Raw genomic sequence first — 17599 nt, 5'->3', positions numbered from 1 at the left:
GATTGATGCTGTGAAGAGGAACAGGTTGAGATGGTTTGGTCATGTATTGAGGAAGGATGAAAGTGACTGGTTGAGAAGAGTGAAGGAAGTTAATGTAGAAGGAAGTAGAGGACGGGGAAGACCGAGAAAGACTTGGCTAAAAATGGTGGAAGAAGAAATGCGGGCAAGGGGGTTATAACACGGAGAGATGCAGAAAATAGGGCAAAATGGAGAAGATTGTCATGGGGACCGCAAGGCTAACCCCCGCTCTAGCAGGGAAAATTGCCTTAAAATGCATGTTGTTGTTGTTGTGGTTGGACAATAAATTTGAGGGGTGAGACAACGGGATAAAAGAGGTGAAAAATGGGTTAGCGGGGGTGGAAAATAGAATGGCTGCCCAGGAGAATCAGATAGAGGGGGTGAAAAATAGGTTAGAGGGGTTAGAAAACAAGATGGAAAACAAATTGCGGGAAATAGGGGAGCAATCGGCCCGGGAAATTAAACAAATGGGAGAGCAGATAGAGGAGGTGAAAACCTGCCCGGAGTGGACCTGCTCGCTGTGCCCTGTGATTCCACCTGCTCATCCCTCCAAACGATTCCTGCCCTTCGATCCTTTTGCGTACGTGAGTTTGTTTTGTTTGTTCTGTCCTGGGTAATAAGTTAAGCCTGTTTAGTTAAGCTAGTATTTTCACTGTGTCTTTCTGGTCCGTCCCTCTTTCTGCTTTATTTTCTTATCTTTCCTTCTTCCTTGGTTTCTTTGGTCCTGTACATAGTAATAAATTATATTCGTATTGCAAAACCTTTTTGTCTCCTTCTTCTTCTTCACATCTGTGTCGCCTTTGTCTTTTCCCTATTGAATATCTGTGGCGCGATTTTGGCCAAAGTTCAGCAATCGGGTTAGTCGGGGTAACTGTTCGGGCGCGGCGGCCATCCGCTCGGCAAATAACATCCTAGCCGCGTCCGTAACAATATCTTCTGGTACTGTGGCCAAATAGCTCTACCTTTGACTCATCTGTCCAGAGCACATTGTTCCAGAAGTGCTGGTCTTTGCCTAGGTGGTCATTGGCAAACTTTAGTCTTACCCTGATGTTCTTTCTGGACAGCAAAGGTTTCCTCCTGGCACACCTCCGATGTAGATCAAATTTGAGCAGCCTCTTTCTAATGGTAGACTCGTGCACTTTGACATCAACAGTGGCAAGAGCTACCTGTAGGTCCCGTGATGAAATTCTGGGGTTCTTCGAGACTTCTTTCAGCATCTTGCGGTCTGCTCTCGGGCTGAACTTGCTGGGGCAGCCTGGCCTGAACAAGTTGGCAGTTGTTTGGAATCTTCTCCACTTGTAGATGATCTTCCGGACAGTCGAACGATTGATTTCAAATTGTTTGGAGATCTTTTTAAATCCATTCCCAGACTCGTAGGCATCTATAACCTTCTTTCTGAAGGCATCAGAGAGCTCTTTTGATCTAGGCATGGTGACGCCGCACACTTCAACAACAAAGAGCAAACCAAACTAAATGTCTTTTTTTTGTTTGTTTTTGTATACTGAATCGAGGCTCGTGAAAGAGCTAACATTTACTTCACAAACAAATCAACCAGACAAACAAAATACCCAAAACGAGGAAGCGGTGGACAAGATGGGGAGAGAAGGGGAAGCACACAAACACAACATCCGAGAGCAGGGAGATGTGTGGAAGGGAGAGGGCCCGGGTGAAGGAGGCATGGGAAGGGGGGGGGGGGGGGAGGGAGAAGTATAAAACACAAGGACACCAAGGACTTCCTGGACAGAAGTTGGTATTTCAAAAAAATGGAATTGGGGTGAAATTAGCGGGGGTAGAAAAGATCAAGGTTTTGGATGGGGGAAGATAAGAGATGGTGGTGACCAGCTGTTTTAAAGACTTGGAGGGTGGAGTGGGATTGAAGAGAGTGAGGGAGTTTGTTCCAGAGGCGGGAGAAAAGAGGAATGAAGGAGTGAAGGTGAGCAGAGAGTCTTGATTTTGGCAGTTTAACCATAAGAGGGTTGCAGGCAGATCTTGTGCGACCTGTAGGAATATTTGCGGGACAGAGCCCAGAGAGAGCTGGGGGGGCAAGGCCAGAGAGGAGTCGGTAGAAGATGGAAAGACCACCAACCTGCCTGTGGTGAGTGAGTGAGAGGCCCTTGGAGTTAGCTTCATCGCGGGAGATTCCAATGATTCTGAATGCTTTGGTTTCAACAGCGTGAAGGCGAGCGAGGTGTGAGGCAGGAGCACCAGCCCAGAGGGGAGAGCAGTATTCCATTGAGCTGCGGATGAAAGCCTTGTATGTGGTGAGGAGCTCAGGTGTGCCAAGGAAGGACTTCACACGACGGAGGATGCCCAGTCGGTGACTGGCTTTGGAGGCCAGATTTGAAATGTGGTTTTCCCAAAAAGATCATGGCAGATAGTGATACCCAAAAGCTTGAGTGACAGAACTTCTTGGAGAGGATTACTCAGAAAGTGGATGGGAGGGTTGTCCAGTCGGTCTTTTCGGAGAGACATCGTAAGAGTGTGCGATTTGTCAGGATTGAAAGACATGTTCCACTTGTTTGCCCAGTCTGTGATTTTGTCAAGGTCTGCAGAGAGTGAGGAGGCTGCAGACTGCCGATCTGAGGGATGAAGAATGGAGCGACAGAGAGTAGAGTCGTCAGCAAAGAGATAGAGAGGATTTTCAAGAGAGTCAGAGAGATCATTGATGAAGACCAGAAAAAGCACAGGGCCCAGAACACTGCCTTGGGGAACTCCAGCCTGAACAGGAGGAGGAGATGAGAGAAACCCATTCAGGGCCACACGTTGACTACGACTAGAGAGGAAGTCCACCACCCATGCGTGGAGATTTCCATGGATACCAAAAGAGGAGAGTTTGGTGAGCAGAGCGGGGTGCCAGACTGTATCGAAGGCACGTGATATGTCAAGGGAGACTGCTCTAATTTCCTGTTTGGCATTGAGGACCTCCATCCATTGTTGAGAAAGCAGAAGCAGCATGTCCAGAGTGGAGTGTCCAGGTCTGAAACCAAATTGATGATCAGAGATCAAGCCATTGGAGAAGAGGAAAGATTTCATATCTGAAGCAATGATGGATTCCATGACTTTGCTGATAATTGGGAGAAGGCTGATTGGTCTGTAGTTGCTGGGATCTGTTTTTGCACCTTTTTTGTGCAAAGCGGTGATGTTGGCAGATTTCCAAGCAGATGGAAGATGACCTTGAGCAAAAGAGAGGGTGAAGAGAACAGAGAGAGGGAGTGTAAGAGCGGAAGAACATGATTTTAGGACCAGTGGGCTGATGCCGTCAGGTCCAGTTGCAGAATCAGAGTCGAGGGTTGACAGAAACTTTTCCACCTTGTCAGGAGGAAAGGACACAGAGTCCAGGAGCAGCTGGGTACGACTGGGTACGGTGGGTACAGAGAGGGATGGGTTTGGGACACAAGATTTAGAGGCAAACACAGAGTTGAGGCATTGAGCTTTTTCACGTGTGGAGTCAGCCGTGTGGCCATTTGAGGTGAGGGAGGGGATGGAGGGGGAACAAACACCATAAACAGATTTGACCAGACGCCACCAGGATTTGGAAGAGGGAGACAGATGAGAGTTCGGTCCTGAGAACGGAGAGATATTGTTTCCTGGCTCTCCTGAGGGTGGACACACATTTGTTTTGGGCTTTGTGAAAGGAAATGAGATTTCCTTCCGTTGGATTTGCTTTCCAGGAGACGAAAGCAAGTTGTTTCTGGGCAATAGCCTCACCACAAGATTCCGTGTACCATGGACGGGAGGAAGGGCATGACAACTGAAGACGAGATGGGATAAATCTGTGCATGAGAGAGAGCAATTTACTTTGGAAGAATTCCCAGGATGAGTTGATGTCAGAGGCAGTAGAGATGGGAGACCAGTCCAGATGATTGATGGCTGCTTGAAGACCGTGCCAGTTGGCCTGAGAGAAATGCCAGACTCGTCGGCACTGAGGAGGCTCTCTGAGAATGGCCAGAGAGATGTCCACTTTAACAAGCACATGATCAGAAGAGCCGATTGGAGCAGAAGAAGAGCAGCAGACATTTTCAGGGAAGTTAGTCATAACCAAGTCCAGAAGAGAAGATGCTCCGTTGACTGAGATCCCGGTTGGGAATTGACAGATTGTGTCAGTCCCAGTGAGTCACAGAAGTCCTTTGCTGAAGAGCCATGGCTGGTGAGAGAGGTACCCACCCCCAGCCAACTGGCATGGTGACAGTTGAAATCACCACATATGAGGAAGAGAGAGTTGGGATGGGTAGATAGAAGTTGGTCCATATTATCAGACAGCGAGATGTAGATGGAGTCATCACTGTTTGGTGGACGGTACACAACACATATGAACAAAAGGTGGGAGCGAAGGGGAAGCCGTAGCCAAAGGTATTCCTGGGGGTGAGGTGGAGAGAGGGCAGTGCAGGGCGAGTGAGGAAGAGAGTTTTTTATAAAGATAGCAACCCCACCTCCAGGACGAGGCTCAGGTCTATCATACCGGAGGAGGGAGTAACCTGGGAAAGATACCAAGGAATCAGCGACATCATGAAGGAGGAAAGTTTCTGTTAAGCAGATCACGTCTGCTTTGTCAGAAGCAACCTGTATGGAGAGATCAGTTAAGTTTGAGCGAAGGCCCCAGATGTTTGAGGTCCATACTGTTAAGGAAGAGGAAGGGGGAGCATCGGATACAGAACAGGAGGGGGGGGGGGGGGGGAGCCGTAGGGTAAGATGTGGAAGAGGAGGAAGAGGTAGGGAGAGCTGTTGAAGGTGTGTCAGAGATTACAGATATAGCTTGGAGAAAGGGAAGAATGGGGCAAACAAAAGGTTTGATGGTGATTGGGTGAGGCGCAGTGAGGTGTTATTTGAGGAGGGAGAAGAGTGAGGCAGAAGGTTGAGGGAGAAGAAGGTGAAAGTTGGAAGGGGGAAGAAGCGGGGAGGACGCTTTGTGGAGGAGGGGTGAGAGGGGAGTCTAGGAGGGGAGGAGTGAGGGAGAGTCTCGGAGGGGAGGGGAGTGGGGGGAGTTTAGGAGGGAAGGGGCAGGGGGGGAGATTTGAAAGGGATGGGTGATGGGGAAGATTTGGGGGGGAGGGGCAAGGGGAAGATTTGAAAGAGATGGGTGATGGGGAAGATTTGGAGGGAAGGGGTGAGATTGGATTTTGAAAAGTGTACGATTAATGGGAAACGAACATTTATTGCAAAATGAGTTTCTTGAGACATTCGAGTCAAAAATACATTTGAGGACGCTGAAGGATGGGTGGAGTTCTGGAGAGTTTAGGGAATGAATGAAAGATGCACTGTAAGAGATGGATTTTTTTTTTGGAATGAATAGATTTGGTGAGCAAGTTGAAAGCATCCTTTTATAGAAGAAGAAGAAAAAGGTGTTATAGAATATGACAAAATAAAGTTCTTCAGGGGACAGATGAAACATTTTTTAACAACGTGATCACATGATCACGAACAACGTGGTCGAAGAACGAACGAACAAATAAGAATGAACAAACGGATAAGAACAGGGAAGGAAAATATTTTTTTTGTTTTTTTTTAAAAGATTTTAAAACAAGGAAGTATGGGGTGAAAAGACCGTGAAAAACAGAGACCGAAAGTAATTTGCAGCGCGATCGAAGAACCGCTGAGACAAAAAAAAGCCTCAAGCCAAGGCCTGACACGGTAGCCTACTAGCACTACACTAGGCCTCAGAATACACGATACGAAAAAAAACGACGATTCTGTACACAGGTATGAAAAACCAACACCGAGAAACCTATTAAAGTCACCCCAATAGGTACATACACCGAAAGAAATATACAGATTCGACAAAAACACAATTGTGAAAAATTACTTAACTTCCAAAGCGTGCGTGCGGGGACAGCTTTGAAGAGACATGACGACCAATCTTGCGCATCTATGTCAGGGTATGCTGGTAAATATGTAAGGTATGCTGGTAAATATGTGAGGGTATGCTAGTAAATATGTCAGGTCTGAGGTTTAAATAAGACATGTTCCTCCAAGATCCCCTCTGACGATGTTCTAATCATTTGCACCTGAGCTGGTGCACCTGATTCTAACTTTAGGTATTTGAAGTAGTGATAAATGTGGGGCTGTACTTACTTTTTCCACATGCGAAATTTTCAATTATGTTTATTTAAATTATACAATGGACTACAAAATGTAAATGTTTCATGATATTTGTTATATTATATCACCTTTATCTATCAATATTGTTGAAATGAAGATCAAATAGCTGTATGTTGAAATATGTTGAAAAAGTCAAAAATTTAGATGGGGTGTACTTACTTTTTCACGTGACTGTATGTGTGTGTGTGTGTGTGGTTTGTTCGTGTGCAGCCACCTGGCTGCTGGTGACAAATACGTTGGATGTAAGGAAGATATCAGGTTCAGGAAAATCTAAATAGTTTAATGTGTTGTGTCGATCAAAATTACTTGTTTCAATCGTGTAATCTGCAGATGTGTGTAATGAAAGCCAATTCAACGTTAATATTGCAACACTTAAATTGAGTCGTATGTTTAATCGATGTCTCTTATTTTGTTATTAAGAGCTAATTTGCCTGTGTTTTATGCTGAAATTATTTGTAAGTAATGTCAGCCATTTCATATTGTTTGTGAAATAATTATGAAGAATAAAGTATATTTATAGCGGATACTTCGATGGTGCATGCAATGTCACTAAACGTGAGCCAGGAACAAGATGAGAAAGGACAACATGCATTTCTATTGTTTCATTTCAATTTTGGAAACTTTGCAACTGGCTTTGTCTTACTTTATTCGGCCTCCAAAGTTGTTCTTTATGAGTTTGTTCTATTTGCTTTGTGTACAAATAGTCTATGTGAGTACAAGCAATTGCTTTATTTTGGAGGAGAATGAACAGAATGGCATGATAAAAACAGGTGACATCATACTCGGTGGACTATTTCCAATACACTTTGGGATCCGCAAAAAAGAGGAGTCGTTTGAAGCAACACCAGAGTTACCGGGCTGCACAGAGTAAGTAATTATAATTCTCAGTATTATTTTTTCAAAAAAAAAAAAAAAAAAAAAAAAAAAAAAAATATATATATATATATATATATACATATATATATATATACATATATAAAAATACAATATTTCTTGCTAATGTGTTTTGTATTAGTGTTGTTTGCATTATACGTTAATATCACTTGAGTAACTCGAGTAACTCGAGTTACCAAAAGTAACTCGAGAGTTCAGGGAACACGTTACCCACGCTGTCTTGAGAAACAAGCACATGAGCGGGGTACGAGCGACAAATTTGATTTGTCGTGGTGATGTAAAATGCAGTAATATTTTGTGCAAGAAGAGCTTAAACAGAAGGTTTTGAAAAAGGCGATTTGTTATCTACAATGTTCAAGTGGAGAATTCAATCAAAACAAAATAAAGATGTTAAAGGCAGTAGAAAACAAATTGTAGAGGTTTAGCGCCATTGCTGAAACGTCTTATGCACCACCTCATTTAACACGTTACATTATTTATTCATGCCTGTTGTTTATGTCCTTTTGGACATCCTTAAAAAACAGTAAGTTTCCTGTTTGGAATGACCTTCTATTTTGTCCACCAAGTTTTGGCCGTATCCATCCACAACTTTTTGAGATATCGTGCTTTATATATCTTTGCCATTTTAAATTTCTCGTAGTCGGATCTCGATCTTCACCATAATCTAATCAATTTGTCAGCGTTTAAGGATTACCTGTGCTTTAGCAAGACACTCGCTAAGTATTTACAGTGGAGGACTAACAGATATGAGTGTGATGTTTATGTTATTACTGTTTTGCTTGTTTAAATAAATAAAATTAATCAGGTAGTCATTGAATTCCTTCATTGTAAGTTCTGATTTCACAAGTCCAATGCACTTTTTAGTTTTTACCCTAGAGGCTTCCGTTGGGCAATGGGAATGGTTTTTGCTGTGAATGAGATCAATGAAAATAGCTCCTTGCTGCCCATGATAACACTTGGCTATAACATACATGATACTTGCTTTAATATGCCAAAAACAGTGAAGCATTCTTTGCAATACATGGAGCAGGACTTAGAGGGGAATATGACTTGTGTTCATCATGCTGTCGTCGGTACATATGGATCGACACTTGCCCTGATGATGGCTCGTCTTTTTGGACTCTATTTCATCCCTCAAGTAAGAAAATGACAATGATCAGCTAAAAACCTTTCCATTTACCTGTCTTAGATAACGGAGAGGTAGTGTAGTTAATCAGAATATCCATACTTTTGTTTTTGCAGGTGATGCATTCATAAAGTAATTAAAATGAGTAATCATAATAGTCCAAGACAGCAATATCTTGTAATATATGAGGAGATATAATTTTTCAAAATTTCATAGGTAATAAACTTTTCAAAACAAAGTAAATTTTATCAATACATATTGTCTTTAATCTGCATTTTACCATGCATTGACTGGAAGATAGTTAAATAGAATATAGAAGAAATTCAATAAAATATATTTGTTGACCATTGTCCAAGTATCCATCCATAATCTTTTAGTCCATCATTAATATGATAGGCAGATAAAGTATGAAACAAAATGAGAATATCTTGGTGTTATGAGACTGTCAAAGCAGGCTGGTTGAGAGATTCTATGTGTGATCTATTTCAGGTGAGCTACGCCTCATCCTGTAAATGCTTGAGTGACAAATTACAGTTTCCATCCTTCCTGCGCACCCTCGCAAGTGATCAACACCAAGCCACAGCACTGGCACATCTCGTGCGGCATTTCTCTTGGCTCTATGTTGGTACGATTGCGGTTAATGACGATTATGGACGCCCTGCAGTTGCTCAGTTTGTGGAGGAAGCAGAGCAAAATGGTGTTTGCATTGCATTTCGTGAAATTCTTCCACAGATTAAAGATGCACAAGCAATTTCTCTTCTTGGTAGGATTATTTAAAATGTGGATATTTTTCTCATCCTATTATGTTAAATTTGTCACTCCAGGTCACGAGATATGCTACTAAACCGTCTCCCCAATTCGTTTACATCTGAAAACTGGTGAGGAAGGTGCCTGCACACCCTAATGGAACTAAAAACAAGATCCATTAAAGGGTGTGTGAGCTCACTTAAACAAGACTGAAAATCTAACAGTGGCGTAGCCGGGCTTGTAGAATAATGTAAACCACAAACACACATGATTAGCTTTTTAAACAGTCGCTAATGCTGTTTACAACATTAAACAAAGAAACTTGGAGGAATCCCGACATCCAATAGGGTAAGTTTTACTTACAGAACTGAGGGAAGATCTACTGTAATCTATATACCCCACAATGAATGGGTTAATGACATGCTATCAAAAAACCGAGGTGAATTCCTTACTTCCACAGTTGTTAGTACCGTACACCAATTATCATTGATTCATGAACCATACACCACTTCAATCCATTAACTTTGTATTCACAATATTGGGATTAAAGTAATATGGTCATATTTACAATATTATTATTATTACTATTACGAAAACGATACTACTGAAACGATACACTACTGCATTAAGAAACCTGGGCATAATTTGTCCGAAGCGGTCCAAAGGTGAGGCATGAAGGCATGAAGCCTAAGGCCTATATGTACCGTTTTTTTGGGAAGAGACGTAACGCCGATGCTTTCGATATTTTATGGTCATTTTAACAATAAGTTTGTTTGTGTTTCACACTGAATGAAAAATGTAAAGGTAGAGCATGGCGATTGTGATATATGACAGGTTCGACGATATGTTCGGCCTGAACAAAATTGGAATCAAAATGCCAGAGTGTGGAGAGTCAGCCGCCATACCGCAGTAATGAGATCAGACGTAATCACATCACCCTGCCATGTGACCAAATCCTCAGCTCTGATTGGTATACGTTTGAGGGGACATACATACAGACGGCTTTGCCCTATGGACTGCGATACCTTTGTTGTTAATAAATATGCCGCGATTTTTTTTTGCTGTTAATGAATATGTCGCAATGTCTTTGCAGTTACTAAATGCACTGTGATATATTTGCTGTTAATAAATATGCCACGATATATTTGTTGTTAATAAATGCACCACAATATATTTGCTATTGATGAATATGTCACGACATATTTCCTGTTCATAAATACACCGTGATATCTTTACTATTAATAAATGTGCCGTGATATATTTGCTGTTAATAAATATGCTGCGATATATTTGCTGTTAATGAATATGCTGTGATATATTTGCAGTTAATAAATGTGCTGTGATATATTTGATGTTAATAAATATGCTGCGATATATTTGCTGTTAATGAATATGCTATGACATATTTGCAGTTAATAAATGCGCTGTGATATATTTGATGTTAATAAACATGCAACGATATATTTGTGATTAATAAATATGCCATGATATATTTGCTGTTAATAAATATGCCACGATATATTTGCTGTTAATAAATAAGACGTGATATATTTTATGTTAATAAATATGCCGTGATATTTTTTCTGTTAACAAATATGCCGCGATATATTTCCTGTTCATAAATACACCGCGATATCTTTACTGTTAATACAAGCGACGTGATATATTTGCTGTTAATAAATATGCTGTGATACCTTTGTTGTTACTAAATATGCCGTGATATATTTGCTGTTAATGAATATGTCACGATGTCTTTGCAGTTAATAAATGCACTGTGATATATTTGCTGTTAATAAATATGCCATGATATATTTGCTGTTAATAAATATGTCGCAATATCTTTACCGTTAATAAATATGCCGCAATATATTTGCTGTTAATAAATATGTCGCGATGTCTTTGCAGTTAATAAATGCACTGTGATATATTTGCTGTTAATAAATATGCCATGATATATTTGCTGTTAATGAATATGCCGCGATATATTAGCTGTTAATAAATATGTTTCAATATCTTTACCGTTAATAAATGTGCTGCAATATATTTGCTGTTAATAAATATGTCGCAATATCTTTATCGTTAATAAATATGCCACAATATATTTGCTGTTAATAAATATGTCGCAATATCTTTACCGTTAATAAATATGCCACAATATATTTGCTGTTAATAAATATGTCGCAATATCTTTATCGTTAATAAACCACAATATATTTGCTGTTAATAAATATGTCACAATATCTTTACAGTTAATGAATATGCCGCAATATATTTGCTGTTAATAAATATGTCGCAATATCTTTACCGTTAATAAATATGCCACAATATATTTGCTGTTAATAAATATGTCGCGATGTCTTTGCAGTTAATAAATGCACTGTGATATATTTGCTGTTAATAAATATGCCATGATATATTTGCTGTTAATGAATATGTCGCGATGTCTTTGCAGTTAATAAATGCACTGTGATATATTTGCTGTTAATAAATATGCCATGATATATTTCCTGTTAATGAATATGCCGTGATGTATTTGCTGTTAATAAATATGTTGCAATATCTTTACCGTTAATAAATATGCTGCAATATATTTGCTGTTAATAAATATGTCGCAATATCTTTACCGTTAATAAATATGCCGCAATATATTTGCTGTTAATAAATATGTCGCAATATCTTTACCGTTAATAAATATGCCACAATATATTTGCTGTTAATAAATATGTCGCAATATCTTTATCGTTAATAAATATGCTGCAATATATTTGCTGTTAATAAATATGTCGTGATATCTTTGCAGTTAAAAAAATGTGCGGTGATATATTGCTGTTAATAAATATGCCACAATATCTTTGCTGTTAATAAATATGTCACGATATATTTGCTGTTTATAAATATGTCGCGATATCTTTATCATTAATAAATATGTTGCAATATATTTGCTCTTAATAAATGATGATTTGGGGATTTCACAATACTCTAGACAAATATAATAGGCTAACGCTGTCTGTCGGATCCAGGAAGGAGAAGTCCCACCCACATATACACAGATTGTGAGTGCATGTCTGCTCATTTTCTTCACACCCTGAACAAACTAGATGCAGAAAAACGGATTTATCTTTGTCTGTTTTGTAAAGAATGACAGGAGAAGCTATTGATATAATTTCCTGAACCAAGGAAAGGATTCTGATGGGCAAAGTGAGATAAGGCCAAGTCAGAATTGACCCTGGAGACTTGGAACCGTTACAGGCAGGTAAATGGTTCTGTAGAATTTAGGATTCGATTCCTGGTTCCGATGGTGGGAATGGATCTTAACCGGTTAATCGACTTTTTGCCCAAGCCTACTCTGATGGCGATGGAAGTTATTGGAATTGCTGAACAGATTTCTTCCAAATGAATGCCTGATCGATAGTTAGGCCTCTTTATGTTGTCGGGGGCAGGTTCTCATTTGTCTTATTTTTCTGACAAAACCTCCCATAACGAACGTCATCAGCAGTGATACCAGCCTTACTTGCAGTTGTACACATGTAGCAAATGAACTTCTCCGATGACTGCAGCACTTCTCCTGATGAAACTGAATGATCGACCAGCTGGGCAAGTGTTTCCTGGCAGTGTAATAAATATGTAATATAATATATGTATAATATACATATAATATACATATATTATATACATATAATATATGTATATATGAATGAATATATGAATGATCGTTTTAAGGCCATTTTTCCCCGCTAGAGCAGGGGTTAGCCTTAATATATGTATATAATATATGTATAATAATATATGTAATAAATAAATCTTCCTTAACGCTTCAAATGAATTATTCTTTCCAACTCCTTACAACCTACTTGTATCACACCCTGTTAGAGCATTTTATTTTATTTTTTTGTATACATGATCGAGACTCGTAAAAGAGCTAACATTTATCACACAAAAAAATCAAACAGACACACAAAGTATATAATAAGAGTAGCGGTAGACAAGATGGGGAGAGAAGGGGAAGCACACAAACACAACATTTGAGAGCAGGGACATCGGGAGATCTGTGGGAGGGTGAGGACTTGGGGGGAGGAGGCGTGGGAAGGGGTGGGAGGGGAGGGAGAAGTATAAAACACAAGGACACTGCAAGCACTTCCAGGAAGGAAGTTGGTATTTCAAAAAAGTGAATCTGGGGTGAAATTAGCGGGGGTAGAAAAGATCAAGGTTTTGGATGGGGGAAGATAAGAGATGGTGATGAACAGCTGTTTTAAAGACCTGCAGGGAGGAGTGGAATTGAAGAGAGTGAGTGAGTATGTTACAGGGGTGGGAGTAAAGAGGAATGAATGAGTGAAAGTGAGCAGAGAGTCTTGATTTTGGCAATTTCACAAGAAGAGGGTTGCTGGCAGATCTTGTGCGACCTGTAGGAATATTTTGGGGACAAAGCCCAGAGAGAGCTGGGGGAGCAAGGCCGGAGAGGAGTCGGTAGAAGACAGAAAGACCACCAACCTGCCTGCGGTGAGTGAGTGAAAGGCCCTCGGAGTTAGCTTCATTGCAGGAGTTTCCAATGATTTTGAAAGCTTTGGTTTCAACAGCGTGAAGCCGAGCTAAGTGTGAGGCAGGAGCACCGGCCCAGAGGGGAGAGCAGTATTCCATTGAGCTGCGGATGAAAGCCTTGTATGGGGTGAGGAGCTCAGGTTTAATCATTCCCCTGTCTGTATTTGTGTCTGATGGGAGGATCCTCATTTAGGAATCATAGTTTTTACCTCACTGTTAATTTCTTTATTGCCTACATTATTTTAATTAAATCATTATTCGTTGCCTTTTCAATTTCTTGTCTTGTATGTTTATTTGTTCGTGGTTTCGGATACACCCCCATTGTCCATTCAACTAAGACCATGAGACCACCGTTTCCCTCCCACGCCGTACAAAGGAACCGCCATCGTTTTCGGCTTGCTTGCCTCGGAGTTAAAACCCGCTTTGGCCATTCGTCGCCCTGAGGTCTTCACTACAGGGTCGACACGACAATATTACACATTTTGAGTTAACATATAGATAGTAAAATAAGAACTATGGGATGTGTAATCACATAAATTAGTTTCACTTGCACCACAGGTGGATTCCAATCAAGTTATAGAGACATCTCAAGGATGATAAACGGAAATTGGGGTTGAATACGTATTGACTCCACACATTTAAGCTTTTAATTTTCATTATTTTGTAAAAAATCAAAAAAAATTCACTTTGACAGTTTGGGGTATTATGTATAGATCAGTGACAAAAATCTCAATTTAATATATTTTTAATTCAGGCTGTAACACAACAAAATGTGAAAAATAGAAGAGGTGTGTATACTTTCTGAAGGGTGCTGTATTCTGACAGACCTCATTCAAGGATTCAAACACAACGGCTAACAGCAGCACAGCAATACTGAGATAGAGGTCGTGGTTTTTGTTGTTTTTTTCGCAGGAAATTTTTTGATATTGAACTTACTCCAGATATTTTATGCATGTTGATATTCTTTATCATCAATATGACTTACTAAGTTTGTTATAGAAGCACTCTTTATGAGGGAGTTGGTTCATTAAATCTGTCAAAGTTGTCCATGTTGTCATAAGGATATAAACACTTTCATGACAACAGTTCAATTGAAAACCTGAGTGGAAGAAGTATTTAAGTCACATTTTTGGGCAAAGTGAGTTAGAACCAGGAACTCCATCCATGTCTGTACTAATTTTGCATAGAGTTATTTTGTGACAAGTACTTCTTCCACTTAGGTCTTCAATCTCATACTGATTTGAGAAATGACTTTGAAAATTAGGAAATTATGTGAGAGTTGATGCAAAGTTGGATAATGGACTGGACATAAAATTTTGGGAATCAAGAAATGTAATATGAGTTTTGTGTTTCGTTAAAATTTATTTGGTGAAGGAGATGTAGTTGCAATCTATGTTAGGAACAGCATATATGTACCCAGACGTCTTCATGAGTTCATGTATGAACAAATGTATGTCGTAGTGAGCATTATTGTGAAGAAAGACAGGAATGAAAGAAGGAAGTTTCTAATTGAGATTACAACTTTGATGAGCTGGTCCACTGCATTTACCTGTAAGATGATGTATGATTATATTTTTTGGGGTCTCTCATGGTGAGTAACACTCGATCCAAACAACGACAATGGAAATCTGACACACCAAACCAGGGCAGTGTAAAATCAGCAGAGGCATACAAGCCTGATTTCCTAGGCCCACCAAAAAAACAAGATGGCAGCCATATTATTTTGTTTGGGTGCCATAGTGGTTAGAATCAGAAACAAATGTGGGTGGGTAACACAGCTAGCTGTTCGACCAATGAGTGCCATAGTGGGTGGAGTCAAGTGACAAATGTGGATGGGTCCTGCAGCTAGCTATTCGACCAATGGGTGCATATTTCAAAAATCGACCCCCAACAAGAACCACAACTACAACAACCATATGGAACTGTCGTAGACCTGAAACACGTCACAGGTAAAAATGGCAGGAATCCAAAAAAAATCCCTTTGCGTGTTATTTGTAGACTATGAGAAGGAATTAGACTCTGTAGAAATGTAGTCAGTGGTGGATACATTTCATCAACAAGGACTGGAAAGGAAATACAGCAAAACATCTTTGTTGTCCATGGGGGTTACATTCTTGTAAAACTCCGCGAATGGCGAAATTGCAAACGGCAAGTCAATGAGATATGTTCCAGCCTCACAAAATTTAAGTCTAAAAATAATTAATAAATTTAAAAAACAAGACGTTTAAATATTAAATAAGAAAAATTGAATAAAATAACATCAAAAAGGTAACACCATTAATAAGAAGGCTTTTATGCTTAGAGTAGGTACCTGTATAGTACATTACGGTATTGTGATCAATCTCACAAGAGAGATACACAGTTCCTTCACGTCTATTATGATTTGATGCTGCCTTCGTGAAGCCCAGACCGGGCAGTCTTCCATAATGTGTTTTGCACAGTCTTCCATAATGTGTTTTGTTGTGTGTGAAGCTCCCTGGAAGAAGTTGAAAATGCCATCTGTGGCATGCCCAATAGGAATCCTCGATGCAACTGAACGATGAAAATTAACATGGGGTTCGTCTTCTTCTTCACGAAATTATATCCCCCTTCTTTTCTTCAGAAATATTTTTTTTGTTGCATTATACTGCTCCTTTTATTCTGTTGCATCCTCATTAAAACTGTTTAAAATTTTAAAGTGTTAAAAAACATGTGTAAACCGAAAGAGTTAAACGTCGGTGGAGTTCACTTTTCCCGTGTTGTGGCACAAAACCAGAAAACATGGACTGCAAAGTTTCAATTTTTAAAATATTATTTGGCTCTACGGCACCGTAATTAAATTTAACACATAATGCTAAATTAAGGAAAATACTGTTATCCAAAATGAAAATTGTTTAGAAGCATAGAAACCGAATGACTTTAAGTTGGGAGGGGTTCAATTTTCCACGGGTACGTGGGAGTATCAGTGAGGAGGGAGAAAAAGGGTGTTTAGAAGGTAAGCGCAGATACGTGAAATTGCAGACCGCAAACATGAAGATGGCGAGGTTTGACGATATTGTTACCGCCCGCGGATAAGATGTTGTGTTTGCCGAGCGGAGGCCCCGCGGTCGTACAGTTTCCCCGATTCACCCGATCCCCGAACGTTGGCCAGATCGCGCCACAGATATTCAATATGGAAAACTCTAAAGCGACCAAATGTAAAGAGGAAGAAGAAGACATACAGAAGAGTAACGGGATTTATTATTTATACACACAAGCAAAAGGGGGCAGTCACGGTTATATACAGGGAACATGGAAAAAAGCAGGTGACACAGTGAAAATTACTAGCTTATCTAAACAGGCTTAACTTATACCCTTGACAGAACAAACAGAGACGGACTCACACGAATGGGGACTGGAGGCAGGAACGATTGGCTGGACCGGGAGGAAGGTTCAGCTCGGACCACAAGCTGGAAGGCTTTGCAGGGCGCACAGCAAACTGGGCCTCGTCAGGCTGGGAGCGAGCAGGGTGACGTCGTGCACTTCTCTCAAGGCTTCCCCGCGCTTCTCTCGCGCACTTGTGTTAAAGGCTTCCTTCTCGCTTCTCTTCCCTCCTTGCGCACTTCTCTCTGAAGCTCGTCTCTTTTCAGAACTCAAAACTCATCTCCTTGGGGAGCGTCCCGCGGCGGGTTATATAGGCCCCGCCCTTCAACCTTCGCGAACCTCCTCGATCGCTTTTCCTCCGCCCTCTCAAACCAAACCCCTCGTGCTTGGTTGGTTGTTCGGGGCTGGCTCACTCCTCCCCTCTATGACGAGGTGGAGACACGCCCTTCTTCTCCGAGCCTACCTCGTGGCGAATGGAGTCGCGGAGGGAACAGTTGGCAATTGCGGTTTTTGGGAATGGGAATGAAAGGGGATCTATCTATTTCACTTGGTGCAATGGAGTGTCATTTTAATGGAAGACAAAGCCTTAACCTCACACACAGAATAAGGAAATAAACTACTGAACAAGGGTATTATAGTGTCCTTCAATGTATGCTTTATGGAATTAACTACCGGAACGCCCTTTGACCTTTATACAACAGACTGGAGCAAGGAGGGCTCAGAATAAAGCAATAATTCATAACAATTTACAATACAATACAATACAATCAAAAAAATACAATCCTCATATCCGCAACACTGCACCCTCCTCCTCTTAGGCACGTCCCGGGCCTATAACTT

General features: G+C 40.5%; 1 protein-coding gene across 1 annotated transcript in view; it reads left to right on the top strand.

Moving 5' to 3' along the window:
• The first annotated feature begins 5860 nt into the window (after positions 1-5860).
• LOC144889112 (extracellular calcium-sensing receptor-like) overlaps positions 5861-17599 on the top strand; it is a 36214-nt gene continuing 24475 nt past the window's right edge. The window contains exons 1-4 of the mRNA XM_078769005.1: positions 5861-5891; positions 6819-6981; positions 7885-8146; positions 8624-8897. Of these exons, the coding sequence (XP_078625131.1) occupies positions 5861-5891; positions 6819-6981; positions 7885-8146; positions 8624-8897 (730 nt within the window). The remainder of the gene's footprint in view (positions 5892-6818; positions 6982-7884; positions 8147-8623; positions 8898-17599) is intronic.

The sequence above is a fragment of the Myxine glutinosa genome, unplaced genomic scaffold (assembly GCF_964187855.1).
Source record: "Myxine glutinosa unplaced genomic scaffold, kmMyxGlut1.1 SCAFFOLD_884, whole genome shotgun sequence".
Taxonomy (NCBI): domain Eukaryota; kingdom Metazoa; phylum Chordata; class Myxini; order Myxiniformes; family Myxinidae; genus Myxine; species Myxine glutinosa.
This window is presented reverse-complemented; position numbering and strand designations above follow the sequence as displayed.